At 38.4% G+C, this 17,637-nt stretch overlaps 1 protein-coding gene across 1 annotated transcript in view; it reads left to right on the top strand.

The window, feature by feature from the left end:
* Positions 1-17,637, top strand: part of LOC124622710 (nucleolar complex protein 2 homolog) — a 162,615-nt gene that overhangs the window by 80,074 nt on the left and 64,904 nt on the right. The window contains exons 7-8 of the mRNA XM_047148504.1: positions 8,979-9,167; positions 11,644-11,763. Coding sequence (XP_047004460.1) covers positions 8,979-9,167; positions 11,644-11,763 — 309 coding nt within the window. The remainder of the gene's footprint in view (positions 1-8,978; positions 9,168-11,643; positions 11,764-17,637) is intronic.

The raw sequence follows: 17,637 nt of genomic DNA, 5'->3' as shown, positions 1-17,637 counted from the left end.
CAGGTTATTCTTCAGGACATTTCTGTACTTAAATAGAGGGCATTTCAGTTTGGATTGCTAGCTAGCATTTAGATAGTGAGATTCATTAACTTTGTTAATTACTTGGTCAAAAATACGTGGGCTAGAACTCAGGCTGCAGTGTGTGGTGACTGTCATCCTCATTACTAATGATTATCAACTTAATGTCTTGGTAAAATTACCATGAGCAGCATCCATTTGCAATAAATCCACAATTACATCCTGCCCATCGACTTTAATATTATGTTTTCCTGAGGAGAAGTCATGCTATTGTAGTGCCCCTCACAATCAGGAAGTCGATTCCTCAAATACAATCAACTATGATGTTATCTGTTACTAGAAATGTGCTTTGAATAGCTACATTTTCTAGCCTTAAAAACAAATGGGCCTCTATCTTTACGTTTTTTGACCTGGTACCAGTTGTCCCAGGATTTGCAAGTCATAACTGACAAAGTAGGTACTTTATATATAAAAACAAAGATGAGGTGACTTACCGAACGAAAGCGCTGGCAGGTCGATAGACACACAAACAAACACAAACATACACACAAAATTCAAGCTTTCGCAACAAACTGTTGCCTCATGAGGAAAGAGGGAAGGAGAGGGGAAGACGAAAGGAAATGGGTTTTAGGGGAGAGAGTAAGGAGTCATTCCAATCCCGGGAGCAGAAAGGCTTACCTTAGGGGGAAAAAAGGACAGGTATACACTCGCACACACGCACATATCCATCCACACATACAGACACAAGCAGACATATTTGGTCTTTAAATATGTCTGCTTGTGTCTGTATGTGTGGATGGATATGTGCGTGTGCGCGAGTGTATACCTGTCCTTTTTTCCCCCTAAGGTAAGTCTTTCCGCTCCCGGGATTGGAATGTCTCCTTACCCTCTCCCCTAAAACCCACTTCCTTTCGTCTTCCCCTCTCCTTCCCTCTTTCCTGATGAGGCAACAGTTTGTTGCGAAAGCTTGAATTTTGTGTGTATGTTTGTGTTTGTTTGTGTGTCTATCGACCTGCCAGCGCTTTCGTTCGGTAAGTCACCTCATCTTTGTTTTTATATATAATTTTTCCCACGTGGAATGTTTCCTTCTATTATAAAGTAGGTACTTTGATAGATTCACATACTCTCTTATACAAATTAGTAGACAGCACATTCATGGCTGCAGTGGTATCCAAAGCAATCCCACATGTTCTTGAATAGCCAATAGTGATACTTGCTTTCACAGGATGACTAGTACATTCATTCAGTTCTTGATCTAACTTCCCATGTATGTCACTCCTGTCAGCATGTTTACATTATTATCACTGCCCCCATTCCTCCCTTTAACCATCATTCTAGGGATTAATGTGGTCGCCCTAGTTTCTTGGTTCAGAAATGGTAGAAAAGTTATAAATCTCTTCCACTTCATATCTGGAGTCCAGCTGTTTCATTTCTGCTCCTGCCTGTGATCCTGCCATTGAATTCTGATAACTGGGCCTGTACTGGTTATCTGCTGTTGTTGCGACTTCCTTTTGTCAGTGTGTGGTGATCTTGGTAGTCTGCTGTTGTAAGGCTAACATGATAAATTTGTCTGCTCTTCTTCACAGAACCCATGATGGCCATTGCCAAGATTGTCACTGATCCATTATTAGTACCTTATTAAATATTTGTTCAAAATGCCAGCTTGTTCCTGTTGTGATGTACATTACTTGGTCCAGCTTTCCCATCTATTTATATAATGTCATTTGAACCCTGACATTAACTCATCCAAGTTGATCACCAGGACATTAACCAATTTTTCTTTTAATTTGATGGGCAACTTAGCCTTGAGTACTTGTACAATATCCCTATTTGAGAGTGGTTTATCTCAATACTTGATTTTATTAATATACTTTTCAAAAATACTTTCTGAGATTGCTTTTTTTTAGATCAGTGGTTCTGGATTAAATAACTCTTTTCAGATTCTTTCCTGAATACCTGTAGACTTGTAATTAGCAAGGAAAGCACATTCAGAGCCTTTGTAACTGTCGCAAGATTTTGCTGCCTTCATGGTCCAAAGAGCAGCATCACCTTGGATGTACTGGCTAAGGAATGTGATCTTTCTCCACTCGTGAGTGAGACCAGTGTTGCCATAAGTTCTGGAAATCAAGAAATTTCAGACATTTCAGGGAAAGAAGGGAAATTCAGAAAAAAATACACTGGAAAATCTCATTTTTGCGCCAATGGATGAAAATGTTTGTTTGGAGACAATAGACAACATCACTGGCTGGGCACAGCTGAGTAGCTGCTGGGTTTCATGTGACCCTCCCAATTCCGTCCTTCCTACCGTTTCTCCTGTCCCCACCGCCCCCTTCAGTTTGCAGTCAGCACTGCCACCACTGCTTGCTGCTAGCCAAGCAGTTGCTGGTGAGAGTGACGGGGAGGTGTGGGGAGTGGTTTGTTTGTATCTCAGAGTATTCACACACGTTATCCATTGCACGGATTTATCAATGCGGTCTCAATTCAACAACACACTGTTGGTGACTTGTGACTGTGGGCATGAATAACTGATCTCACAGAACTGGATTTCCGCAAGAGGCAGGGCTTTGTGATCAAAACGTGCTCAGACCTCCTCCTTACACTATGTGATCAAAAGTATCCTGACACCTGGCTGAAAATGACTTAAAGTTTGTGGTGCCCTCCATTGGTAATGCTGGAATTCAATATGGTGTTGGCCCACCCTTAGCCTTGATGACAGCTTCCACTTTCACAGGCATATTTTCAATCAGGTGCTGGGAGGTTTCTTGGGGAATGGCAGTCCATTGGTCAAGGAGCGCTGCACTGAGGAGAGGTATCGATGTCGGTCGGTGAGGCCAGGCATGAAATCGGCGTTCCAAAACATTCCCAAAGGTGATCTATAGGATTCAATTCAAGACTCTGTGCAGGCCAGGCTATTACAGGGATGTTACTGTCATGCAACCACTCCGCCACAGACTGTGCATTATGAGCAGGTGCTTGATCGTGTTGAAAGATGCAATTGCCTTCCCTGAATTGCTCTTCAACAGATGGAAGCAAAAGGTGCTTAAAACATCAATGTAGGCCTGTGCTGTGATAGTGCCCTACAAAACAACAAAGGGTGAAAGCCCCCCTTCAAGAAGAACACGACCACACCTTAACACCAATGCCTCCGAATTTTACTGTTGACACTACACACCCTGGCATATGGTGTTCACTGGGCATTCGCCATACCCACACCCTGCCGTCGGATCACCACACTGTGTACCATGATTCGTCACTACACACACAAGGTTTTTCACTGTTCAATTGTCCAATGTTTATGCTCCTTACACCAAGCGAGGTGTTGTTTAGCATTTACCGGCATGATGTGTGGCTTATGAGCAGCCGCTCAATCATGAAATTCAAGTTTTCTTACCTCCTGCCTAACTGTCATAGTACTTGCAGTGGATCCTGATGCAGTTTGGAATTCCTGTGTGATGGTCTGGATAGATGTCTGCCTATTACACATTATGTCCCTCTTCAACTGTCGGCGGCCTCTGTGAGTCAACAGACAAGGTCGGCTTGTATGCCTTTGTGATGTATGTGTCCCTTCACGTTTCCACTTCACTAGCACATCGGAAAAAGTGGATGTTTAGAAGTGTGGAAATCTCGTGTACAGACGTATGACGCAAGTGACATCCAATAACCTGACCACATTCCAAGTCCGTGAATTCCACAGAGCACCCCATTCTGCTCCCTCACGATGTCTAATGACTACTGAGGTTGCTGATATGGAGTACCTGGCAATAGGTAACAGCACAAAGCACCTAATTTTCGAAACGTATGTTTTTGCGGATGTCCGGATACTTTTGATCACATAGTGTAGCATTTCTAGATACACAAGCTTTACTGATCCGGCTGTGATAAATAGCAGTCTAAGAGTTAACAAGACTAGAATCTCAAATACTTTGCAGACATTCTCTTTGCAGAGTTGTTTGAGTACTAAGGGCTATGACAAAGTTGAGAAAGAATTTGTAAAACTGCATGCTAAGCAAGAATTTTTGGATCTCTGCACAAACTTCAAGATAAGTGAGATGAGACACATTCACTTGGAAATATTTATTGGATGGTGATACCACCTGTCAGCACTTGTATACCTTTCTTTAAAAGAGTCTCATTCTGAGCCATGGTCAGAGCTATTGCTATGTAGAGCAAGGTTTTTACATTAATGATGAAGAGTGTATGATAGTCAACCAAATCACTGGTAGCCACATGTGAAGTATATGAAGACCTGGAATTGGCTGCTGGAGTCTTCAAGATTGATGTTAACAAGAGAATGATTTTGGACTATCACATTGCTTGGGATCAGCATGACAAGGCTTTAAGGCAGAAACAGTGTGAAGAAAATGAAGAAGCCGAGAGAGCTAGTTGGAAGAGGTCTATCATCCACCAAGTTAATGGACAGAGGGCCAAAAGGTCACAGATTCTCGCTGAGAGGGCCACTGAGCTGAGTGGAATTGACGAAGAATGAGCTTCTTCCACACAGGAGTTTTGGCTGTTTTCTGTGATTGATTTTAATTGTTTGTTTGGCTTTCTATTGGTTGACAAAATACTCAGTATTATTTGGTAGAGACAATGTCATTCTGCAGGCTCTAGTGCTGCCATTCTTATTTTTGAAACATCAATGTTATGTTATACAACATATTCGTTTATATTTCTTGTCCAAGGTTACGCATTACCTCGTCTGGAAACTTCATAAACCCTGAATGGAGAAAAGAACAAAAACTTGCTCGTAATTTAAGGTTTGAGTAAACTAATTAATAAAATCAGAAATCCTTTAACTGAAAACTTTCTTTTCAGATCAAAAATTTTGTAAAGGAGATGATAACTCTCTCTTCATTTGAAACTAGACTATATAACACTTTCGGAAATACAGAAGTCCTTATATTTATTGTCAGCTTACCTGTTTACTTACCCTTCAGATCTCAAAAATTTACCAGGGAAAAATGCTAAATCTGTATCAGCAAATAAAAGAATTGTCAGGGAATTTCACTTTGGGAAACTTGTGGCAACCCTGGGGACAGTACACCCCGAATGAGTGAATCAGTATGACACGGTGCATGCTGCATGTGTCAAGTAAAAAGTCAGGAATTGCATGTGCCATATTAGATTTTCTTCTAGTAATGCTGACGTTACCTTCAGGGCAGCCCGCATGTTTGTTCAACGGGAATTTGAGCTGAGGGTATTGCAAGTGCTGTGTTTTATTGTAACTCAACATAGACTGGCACATTGTGTCATTTCTATGTGTGAGTGATTTCTTATTGTATACATTTTCTTACATGTCCACAGTTTTCTTTTTAAGTGAGTTTTTTTTTCTCTTCTGGAATGGCATAACACTGTTCAGCAAAATCTGGCACTACAGTTTTTCTTAAACCTTTAAGTTCCATCTGGACGTGCTCTATATAGGCTTCTTGTTCAGACCAAACTTCAGTCAAGGTGCTAGTCAATGTGTCTTTAATTTTATTTTCAGTTTCTGCTTTATATGACTTAAGTTGTTCCTTAGCTTTTTCTTCACGTTCATTAAATTGTGTGTCAATTATTGTGACAGTTTGTTTACCCTTCTCAGAAGTCTATTTAGACAATTTCTTGGGTAGTTGACATCTATGTGCTTCAAACCGCTCCATTAAAATTCATTCCTGCTCAGTGGAAATATGATGGGAATTTGTTGACAGCATCTGCTACACTTCTTTGGCCTTGGGTAATTTCAGCAACTTGATTTGATAATTGGCAAACAGTTTGTGCTACCTCTGTCTGTGCTAGGGTAATTTCAGGAACTTGACCTGATATTGAATCCGCACTGATGAAATTTTGATTTTGCCTACTGCTTTAGGACAGTGGTGAAAAGAAATGTTTTCTGGAACATTTCCGCCATCTGACCAACTAGTTTGGTTATTGGAACTGTTGATTTTTCTAGTTGCAGGTCGTGCTAAACATTACTTAATTCGGTTGTGTCCACTTTTTCCTGTTAGGCAATCTGTACATCAGTAACAAATAGATAAAATATTGTTTCTCTGTTCATAAAATTAATTTATTAATCTCTTGAAATTATTCTAATTTCCAAGATATACACATATAATAGCAGCTAATATGAAGAAACATTCTGGCACTTTTTCGCACCCTCGAGTATTCTGCAGCCCAAGGCTGCCCTCTTGTCCCTGTAAAACTACTAATAATTAAACTGCTAATGAAAATGAATAATCCTGTTGGCCAAATGTTAAATATTGACAGTACTAGAGCAAACTCATATGCAAGCACAAGACAGAATAGGAATAAATTGTGCTTTTTTTACCCTCCAAAATTGGTTTTCTCCCTCCACTAGCTGTAGTCTTGTCTTACAAACTTTATCATGCCCTGTTTGTTTCTAGTGAATAAGTTTTTTTTTCTTTCTTTTTTTTCCCCTTTACAGCTTATCAGATTTTTGTTCATGAAATAAAGAATAGACAACAATTGTAATTACAAAAAATCATATATTTTTTACAGCTATTTTATTTCACCTTGTCTTACTGAAAAAATGTAACAGGGTAGTGCAGGCTTCTATTTACTGTTCTGTTATGATTGCCATTTCTAATATTGTTAACTCTTTCTATATGATGCCATTGACTCCGTAATTTTTTTTTTTTTTTTCACCTTAGCATCATCAGCAGAATGCTTTCCTTTAGTGTGTCTTTTCATTCTAGGGGGGAAAAAAAAGTCACACAGGTCAAGGATGGGTGAGGAATGAGGGTCATACCACTTGTAGTCAAGAATTGTCATACAGACAGGACTGTGTGGGCACTGGCATTGTCTTGATGAAAAAGCCAGTTGTCCAACTACCACAAATCAGGCTGCTCCCACCACACACTGTTGTGCAATCTTTTTTCAAAACTTCCAAGTAGAGAACTTGGTTAATCTCTCATTTAAAAAAAGCAAATCAGCATTTTTTATGTTTGACTTCACTTGACAAGCTTTCTTGAAGTCTTGCACTGGATTGATTGACACTGTGATTCAGGATTGTAAGCATAGCACCAAGTTTCTTCACCTTTGATAATTTTTTTTTTTTTTTTTTAAATTTATAGCACATTGAGACTCTTCTTTCAAAGCACAGCATGCTTTCATGTGACCTTGTCTTTGTGCAGCAGTCATGGCATGAATTTGGTAGCCACTCTTTTTCATTCCTAAATCTTCCGTCACAATTCATGCACTTAACTCCATGTCACTCCTGACAGCTCCACAATTTGTTCAGTAGTCTGTCATTGATCTTCGTTGATGATTGCACGAATGTTTTCAACATTATCAAGTGTTCGGGCCATGAAAGGATGATTAGAATGAGGTTTGTCATCAACTGACATTTCACCATTTCTGAAAAGGGTAAACTGCTCAGACACTTGAGTTTTCCCCATATCGATGTCCTTGTAAGCCATTTTAACATTTCAGAAGTTTCTGTTCCACTTTTTTTGAGCAAAAACCAGAATTTCACCGCCACACACTGTTCAGGAACATGAGCAATTGCGAAAGCGACAGTCACACAAAGCAATTTTCACTATAAACTCACTTGTTTTGACATCCTTCAGTGGCAGCACTCTGCTTTCTGATGAGAATATTTGCTCCATGTGCTCCTAGTGGCAAAATGTGGAACTACAAAAGCTCTGACTGTCAAAAAATGAGTTCAGTTTCTTTTGGGATTCTCTTGTATGTTGAGATAGGAAAAAAAGAGAGAGAGAGAGAGAGAGAGAGAGACTGTAATATAGCAAAGAAAGAATACAAATTTTGCATTGTATCAATGTTGTTAGATATTAGCTCATTGGTGTCACTAGAAATTGATTATGACTATATAAATGGGACATTTTTTACATCCCTCATCACTGTGTTCAAATATTTTCGTAGCAGAGAGTCACCAGAAATGTAGGTTTTGTGCAAACTGTCAGTGGCTATTTCCACATACAGTTGAGTATAAACACATGAAATAAATAAGCCGATATTGAACTGGAAATGGATAAAATTATTTTAGGCTGTGAAAGAAAAGATAGTAAGAGGAGTGGAAAAACCTATCAGTCCATCTCCAAGCTAGAGTCAGCTGCGGCAGATAGAGACAAAGTCTAAATATTAAACAAAACACAGTCCAACAAATAGCACTATTTGCTACACAAAGCACACGGAGTTCACTGTTGAATGCCAGTGTAGGTAGACACCAAAATGGCTACTGCAGGCCCACTATCGGCTTATGTGGCCAGCTCATATGGTACACTTGTACCAGTCAGCTCATGGCATCACTGCCAGACATCATCATAGTTACAAGACAATGAGAAGGGAGATAGTCTTTTAAATGTAGTTCTGTTGGAAATGCTCACTAGGTAGGAATCACCTGATAATGATAAGTTGTACATTGTCAGAGTTTTTATAGCTCATATGGTTAAAACAAGGCTGAATGCCACCATATGAAACTAGCTGGTTGACATAAAAAATCTATTATCATGAAAGAGGAAAATAAATTGTGGTGGGATTTCAAAATGATAAAAATAATGTTGTTGTTTTGGGAATTTAATTAGTAGGATAATCTGAAATCATTACATCATGTATTTCTGTTGTGCCCCGCTGCCCCAATATATTGCGGAATGAGCTGCACATGCAAATAGAAATTTAATTGTCTACGCCAAATACACGTTGCCCAGAGCCTCGCTGTAATATCTTGTGATTATTTGCTGAATTGAATTGAAGTACATGGTTTTTATTTATTTTGATTACTTGAATGTTAAATATTATAAGAGAAAATCATAATGTGTAAGATATTACAAATAATAAAACACTATACCTGCAACCTACATTAATATAATACTGTAGTATAGTTCTCACAATTAAGTATTTACATAAATGTTCCTTTATATTCACTATGAGTGCAGAAGAAGAAGCAAAATGTTTCTGTATTGTTGGTGGAATACATAAATATCTGCATCGTTTTCTTGTTTCAGATGATGTACATGGCATTCATAAAAAACTCAAAATTTGTCTCACCAAACACATTGCCTGCAGTTAATTTCATGAGACGATCACTCACCGAGCTGTATAATTTAGATGAAAACATTTCATACTACCACGTTTTCCTCTACATTCGTCAGCTTGCTATTCACCTTAGAAATGCTATTACTGTTCAGAAAAAGGTAAATATACTGATTTCTAACTATTGAATGTTCAGAGAAAAGTTACTTTGATCTTTCTATCATATTAGCATTGGGCTCTGTCAGAACTAAATACAATTAAGAAAAATACTTTATAATTCTAGAATGAGATTTTCACTCTGCAGCGGAGTGTGCGCTGATATGAAACTTCCTGGCAGATTAAACTGTGTGCCCGCAAAAGGCAAAGGTCCCGAGTTCGAGTCTCGGTCGGGCACACAGTTTTAATCTGCCAGGAAATTTCATAGTTTATAATTGTAAATGGTACTTGTTATCTGTGAAAGGACAAATTTAGGAACTGTGGCCTTTAATGTCATCTAGCCATTTTACGAAATATGTTTTTTCTTTCGTCTGAAATCAGAATAGTTGACTAATTCAGTACCATAATATACACAGAAGAATGTGAAAAATCGATGCATTTTGCTTAGATTGACTCACTTTGGTCATAGTACTGCTCTCAGAAATAATTTCTGTACTGTCAGCATGTGTAAGTCATTTGCACAATCTATAAATTAATATGCCTCATAATTATTGTCGTAGTAAGGTGCAGTTGAGATCATTTGCTATATAATTTTCAGATAACTTGGCTCCATTTGTTTCCAGAAACAATATACCTATTCAGAATTATTAAATTGTGTGTGACTGGTGAATTATGCTTGTTCAGTGAGCTCAAAATGATTTAATTTTAGTTGACTGAATTCTCTCTCTCTCTCTCTCTCTCTCTCTCTCTCTCTCTCTCTCTCTCTCTCTCTCTCTGTGTGTGTGTGTGTGTGTGTGTGTGTGTGTGTGTGTGTGTGTGTGTAAATTTAGATTTCTTTTATAATTTATGTCATTGAATTCTGTATATTACCTGATAAAGCTAGTCTTGTTTTGTTAACTGCTGATCTAATGAATGCTGAGGATGATTGATTGTAAACTGAATGTTTGTGAGAAGATAAAATTATTTACCAGGCTGAAACCTAAATCTAGATAGCTGATTTTTTTTTTTTTTTTATAGACAGTGCTTTCCTGATCAGTCCATCTCAAGGTATTAGCTGCTACAGGTTTTGATACTTACTAAAGTTGCTATCAAGTAGTGTTCCATGAACTGTGAATGGAACATTCTGCCTACTTTTTGGTAATAAGCAAATGAGCCTGATAATTTTTTTATTTCTTCATCTCTGAATGTACTGTCATTTATTTCAGTTGTCTTATGTTGTATTGACACATTTTGGTTACAGTCAGATCTTTATTTTTGATGTAATGATAATTTTATCTGAATATCTGGACACATGCTGTTGAAGCACATTAGCAAAAATTTGGGAACATCTTAAAACAGTTTAAGTGTATTTTCCTTTATTGTAGTTGAGCACAGTGATGAGAAAGATTATGCAGATCAGTTGCAATGAGGTTGCAGTTGCATAGTTGTGGGAAATTTCTTTATAATCTGAAGAAGCAATTCTATTTACATAGCTTTCAACCAGTGCTATGACTATGACTGACTTACTCGCGTACTTCTCCCATAATCTTACCAGATGCAACTGCAACAGTTGCTCAGGAACACACCATAATAAATTACCACTTCTTTCATGTCTTGCTGTAATTGCTACTTTCAACAACTAACCTTCTTTTGCGTTATGACAGGTTTCTTACATTTTTCTGCATTAGTGGCTAATGTAGTGTTCTAAAGGTAGCAGTTGTTAGAATGGCATCCTCATTGGTATATATTCAGTTATATTTCTATTGCTGGTGGATGTTCTAGAAGTTAAAACATTGTATGTCTCTTGATTGTTTCTCTGTTGATTGTTTTGTATAGTTGAACAAGCTTGGAAACTTTTTATCTCGTTAACTTTTCATCTTATTGTCTTTAAGCTAATTGGAAAGGTTAACGCAGTTATGTTGTAAAAGATTCCAGTTTCACTCAGATTTTCTTTACATACTTCTTAAGCCTGTACAAAAGGGAAACCAGCTACTGAATAACAGTCTCCAGTCCATTGGATGATAGTTATATTGTCCACTTTTGTCTGGCTGTGGTTTCACTAATACAAATTTCCTATCCCATATCTTTGCAAACTAGATTTCTTCTGGTGTTATACAGATCATTGAAAATATCCCAATAATTTAATAACAGAGCCATACAAATCTCAAACATTTGGATCCTTGCCATTATGCTTTTTCTTTAGCTCTCATTGTGTTTATCTATTCATCTGAGCTGTCCAAAACATTGCATTGTGTAACATTAAGCAGAGGAAATTTTATGGCTTGTTTGTGCAGTTATAACAATCTGTTGATTATAATAACAGCAAAAGAGTAGTTCATGAAATGAAAATTCAGTCTTGTTGAAAGATGGAAATGATTTGAAAATGTTTATGTCCAGAAAACTAGAAGCCTGTAACATTGCAGGAATGGTGAAATTGTTACCATTTGTGCACGTTTATTAAGTGAAAATATATAGTTTCATTCAAGTATAAACAATTTGCAGGAAAACAGACAGGCAGTCTGTAATTGGCAATTCATGCAGTCAATTCATCTGTGGACTGACCTCTTGGGTGCATCGGTCAACAAACCACAGCTGCAACAACTTGTATATCCGTTAGTACAGGTAAGATTTTGTTTGTATAACAGTGTTTACATATGACAATAGCAAGAGAAATGATTAAAAACCACGAACAAGACAAATGGGCCTGAGAAATAGTGATGCTGCTATTGATATGTAATGCAGGTTTCCATTCTTCTCTAGGTGACTGATATTTCTGCTGCGCTCTAAATTGAAAAGTAGGCACAGCAGGGGGGAAAACTGGCAACCATCAGAACAAAAAGGGGGAAACAATTGCTTTTGGCTGTTGTGTTTGGAAGATATTGTTATGAATAATACAAACTCCGTGTCACATTGTGTGCGCTTGAGCATCAGTTAAGCACTATCCTGCATGGGAATGCTCCTAAAATGCTATTCAAACAACAACACCAACTACATCAATGCATACAGTTTTAGTCAAGGAACCATGAAAACTTTGGGTCACACTGATTAGATTGAAAATCCACTTCATTTGTGAATGATATATCTTTTATTGCATGATTACTTTTGGAGGCCTGAAGCTCCATTGTCAGGTGCCACACACCACAACAAGAAGAGGGGTAGGACATGGGGCAATGTGTTGTTAACTTTACAAGAAAAACAAGTAAATCCTCAGGTAATGGCTACTACTCACATTGTTTGTTACCGTATTTACTCGAACTAAGCCGCACTTTTTTTCCGGTTTTTGTAATCCAAAAAACCGCCTGCGGCTTAGAATCGAGTGCAAAGTAAGCGGAAGTTCTGAAAAATGTTTGTAGGTGCCGCCACAACTAACTTCTGCCGTCGAAAATATGTAGCGCTACACAGGCTTGCTTTGCAGGCACAAAGATAAATACTGGCGCCAAAACCTCTGCGTCAGTAAAAAAAAAAAAGGGGGGGGGTGGAAGACGAACTTTTTTCTCCGCCCCGAGTTTCGACCACTGCATTTTCATACATTATCCAACGAGACAACGAAGTAAATACAAATTCCGTATTGTTCATCTGCGAATGTAGCAGCATTTCAATGTACTACGAAAATCTGACTGGCAAGACTGTTTGGGGTTTTTGTCAATATGGCTAACTCTTATGTTCTGATTTTTTTCCTACCTGTGAGAAGAGATGGTTGCTAATAGGAACTTTTATGAATTGTGAATCACATGTGGTAGTCTCTTCACCATAAGAATAATACGAATATAAACATTTTGCGATGTAGTCTTTCATGTTTGCTGCTATCTCATTTAAATCCTATCTGCCTAATAAACTACGAAACTAGAGTGAGACAACAGCAAACGCGGAAGAATACACATATCATGTCATGTTTATATTTGTATTATTCTTATGGCTAATAGTGATACAGTCAGAAATGAAGCACGGCCATTGACTAGATTTTTAAATCTAAGATGATCAATTTCTGTGCAGAATGCAATGTAATGTACTAAAGCGGCGTCTGCAAAGATTTTCAATGGGGAAAAATTTTCGCTAAACTCTCGTTCAGAACATCTTCTATCATACGCAGTCTATTATTTGGTTCTTATTGATCATTATCAAAGAAAGCAGCAGTGTAAGTAACAACAAATAGCAGTCTCTTGCCTACGCTGCGGTAGCGCGCAGAAAAGCAAACCATGCCGCGAGCGGCGACAGGCCGTGAACACGCACTATCAGAATGCGACAAACAATGCATCACACAGTATAGTAATGCATTTTCAGCTTAGAGTGATGTTAACACCTATAACAAAGAAAATGGCACTTATCAGATCAAAGAAAAATAAGCAATCAATTCAAACCAGACGAAGCACGTGAAAAAGGAAGGGTACCTGTATCAATACGGACGGAGCGCCTGACGCATAGCAATGGCTACCTTGTAAAGCTTAACTGCTAAGCTTACGACTTGAACCAAACTACTGTAGTTGTATCGTCATTCATTCGACCTAAATTGTGTCTCATATTAAAATGGACCAACTTTGTTTCGATTTGGAGGTGCGGCCTAAAACTTTTCTCTCTTCTTGAATTTCGAGCCTCAAATTTCAGGTGCAGCTTAGATTCGGGAAAATTTTTTTTCCTTGATTTCGAGTCTCATTTTTCAGGTGCGGCTTAGATTCGAGTGCGGCTTAGATTCGAGTAAATACGGTAAGTCACGGGTGTGGGACGGGCAGCCCAATTACGAAATATGCACTCACACTTAGGAGACATTTGGAACTGCAACAGGAGAAACAACAGTAATTGCCATGCTAAAGAGAAGACATGCCTCAGATCAAAAGTAAAAATATAAACATCTGCAGTTTTCACATGAGCAGTGAGAGTAGTTGTCTTACCAGCTGTGTGTGGTGGAGCACGCAACTGGCAAATGAACTAATGATGTTGGGGACAGAAAATCAAACTGGACCATTCACTTCATATATATAAGACTCGGACAATAAGGATGAAACAGAACCCTAGTATTGTGGTGTCACCGCCAGACACCACACTTGCTAGGTGGTAGCTTTTAAATCGGCCGCGGTCCATTAGTATACGTCGGACCCGCGTGTCGCCACTGTCAGTAATTGCAGACCGAGCGCCGCCACACGGCAGGTCTAGAGAGAGTTACTAGCATTCGCCCCAGTTGTACAGCCGACTTTGCTAGGAAAGGTTCAATGAGAATTATGCTCTCATTTGCCGAGACGATAGTTCGCATAGCCTTCAGCTAAGTCAATTGCTACGACCTAGCAAGGCGCCATTTATCCTTTGCTATGTATCTAATGAAGCATGTACAGTAACAAGACCAATGTTCACCAATTGTGGATTAAAGTTAAGTATTCCAGCAGCTACGTACTTTTCTTTATAGCATTCATTACGTATCCTGTTTCAGACCTCACGCCAGCCTGCGTGAGTTTAAGTGCGTGCCTTTCGGTTACCCATCACTGTGGATTGGCTGTCTTGCCAGTCCACAACAAGTATAAATCAAAACATATAATTGTAATACACCCAAAAAAGAAGGAAAGAAAAAAATCTTTCGTACTAAAATGAAACCCAATATTTAGGCAACAAAAATTGGGTAAAGCATACAAAAAATTGTATACTAATATGAAGAAATGCCATATTTAAGAAATAATATAGGATGAGAGAGAGCAGTGAGATCGTACAATGTAAACCCACCTGCCTCTAGTTCTCATAAAGACAATAAAATGTAACAAAGCTACACTAATGACCAAGAGTGGCAAAAACAGAAGCCAGCTCTGTGCTAACGAGCATCTGATGCGTGTGCTCATGGGTTGTAGAAGATGGTGTGAGCTAAAAGGTATGAAGTCAAAAGTCAACTAGATGTCAGACATAAAAGATTGAGATATATAAACTTAAAAGTGTGTGACTACATGTCAACAAGTACCGATAAAAAACAACCTATGGTTAAATGCTTCACATGCTCATTAGCCCAGAGCTGGTGTCTGTTTTTGCTACTCTAAGGTGTTAATCTATGTCACAATTGTCCATAGGAGCAGTACTCCCTTTAGCGTGGCAATTTCTGTTAAGTGCAAGTGCATCTTTCGTAATTGGGCGTTCCGTCCCACACCCATGACTTACCAAGCTATGTGAGTAGTAGCCATTACCTGAGGATTTACTTGTTTTTCTTGTAAAGTTAACAACACATTGTACCGTGTCCTACCCCTCTTCTTGTTGTTGTGTGTGGCACCCAACAATGGAGCTTCAGGCCTCCAAAAGTAATCATGCGGTATAAGATATATCATTCACAAATGAAGTGGATTTTCAATCTAATCAATGTGACCCAAAGTTCTGATTGTTCCTTGAATAAAATTTTGTGCATTGATGTAGTCGGTGTTGCTGTTTGAATAGAATTTTAGGAGCATTCCCATGCAGGATGGTGTTTAACTGTTGCACAAGTGCACACAATATGACACAGATGGGGTTACATTATATGATCTAACCACTCCCTCAACATATTTTATTGCCTAAATAGGGCATTTTTTTAAATTTTAGTATAAAGTTTTTATATGGAGTACCCAATTTTTGTTGACTAGATACTGGGTTTCATTTTATTATGAAAGGGTTTTTTTGGTGTGTATTACTGTAACATTTATCAAACAGTGGAAAATCCAGGATGGAATGTAACAATATTATAAAAAGGAAAGTCGCTACTCATCATATAGCGGTGATGCTGAGTCGCAGATAGGCACAACAAAAAGAATGTCACAAATAAAGCTTTCGGTCATTAAGGCCTACATAAAAAATACACTCACACTCACATACTCACACATATGCAACTCTCACACATGACTGCAGTCTCAGGCAACTGAAACTACACTGCCTGAGACTGCAGTCGTGTGTGCGAGTTGCATTTTTGTGTGTGTGTGTGTGTGTGTGTGTGTGTGTGTGTGTGTGTGTGTGTGTGATCTACTGTTGACAAGGACCTTAATGGCCAAAAGCTTTTTTTGTGACAGTATTTTTGTTGTGTCTATCTGCGACCCAGCATCTCCGCTATATGGTGAGTAGAGACTTTCCTTTTCATAATATTGTTACTGTAACATTTTTGTGTTACACCATGGTTCTCTTTCATTCTTATTGTTGAAGGCCTTATATTTATGTAAGTGGACAGTCCATTTAGTACTGCAGTTTTATAATTCCTGTGGTTTTATTTCCATCCCCACCCACAGTAGTTCATATGCCAGTTCCCAGCATTGTTATGCCCAACTGGTAAACCAGCAGGCTGTTCATGAAGGCACTCCTCTCAGTGCTATGGTACCTAAGTGTGAATGTTTATGTTCTTGCTTTTGATCTGAGACATGTCCCCCCCTCCTAGCATTCTGACTTGTGTTGATTCCCTGTTGCATAGATGTGGGACAGATCTTTTTTTGAGTAAATAGTCCACCCATCCCACACCCATGACTTGGGGAAATCGCATTAATAGTAACCTTTAACTGAGTCTTTACTGTTTTTCTTGTGACATTCTTACTGGATGATGGAACTTTGTGTCTGAAACTGTTCATGATTTTCAGCCTAATCAATACTTCTCAATGTTTCTGACCAACAGTAAGCCTGTTGAGCAGTGATTCAGTACTTGGAACAAATGGTTGTTGTATATTATGAGTGCTCCAAGAATTTTTCCCATAGTGTAAGTCAGGTGCTTGTGCATAGCTGCTCATATGATTCCTTTTTTTCCACTTTTTATTGTGATTTATTCAATTCATGTTCATGTAAGTAATTCCAACTTTTTGTTATTTAACTTTATATATGATTCTTTCAGTGTAAGTATGATAAGTATTTATGTAATGATTGTGTTTGTAGTAGCCTAAAATAATCTCACTATTTTTGGTTGTTAAAGTCATGAAAAAATTAGTTTAATGGAGGAACTTATCTTTTTTACAAGCAACAAATAAATTATTAAAAACCATGATTTAAGATATCTAATTCCATAGAATATACTGTAGTACATTGGTAATGTGTATTAGGAAATTTCATTTGCTCATAAATCAGAATTCTTACTTACTTACTTATCCGTGGCTTGGGCCTTAGTGTCCAAATGCCTGCTCCACACTCCTCTTCCATCATTCCTGGTTGCGAGCCTTCTGCCACCACTCGCCTGCTCCTAGTCCAATATCCTCAGTGTCCTTGTCAATATTGTCTTTCCATCTTGTCCGTGGTCATCCCCGGTACCTCCTTCCAGCTACAGCTTCCAGAAACACATCATGGGGTATCCACTCTTCATTCATCCTTGCTACATGTCCAACCCAGGTCAACCTTCTTCTTCTTCTTCTTCTTATTCTTTTTATAATGTCAGGCTGTGCATAAATCTCTTTTAATTCTTTTTTTTCCCATTCTCCTGTTTGTGAAGCTATCACAGGACCATATATTTTTTGGAAGATTTTTCAGCCGAAAACAAGTAGTTTCCCTTCATCTATTCTTCTAAAGGTGAGGCTTTCACAACCGTACATA

This window comes from Schistocerca americana, chromosome 1 (genome assembly GCF_021461395.2).
Source record: "Schistocerca americana isolate TAMUIC-IGC-003095 chromosome 1, iqSchAmer2.1, whole genome shotgun sequence".
Lineage (NCBI taxonomy): Eukaryota > Metazoa > Arthropoda > Insecta > Orthoptera > Acrididae > Schistocerca > Schistocerca americana.
The sequence above is the reverse complement of the archived record's forward strand: the minus strand, read 5'-3'. Positions and strand labels throughout refer to the sequence as shown.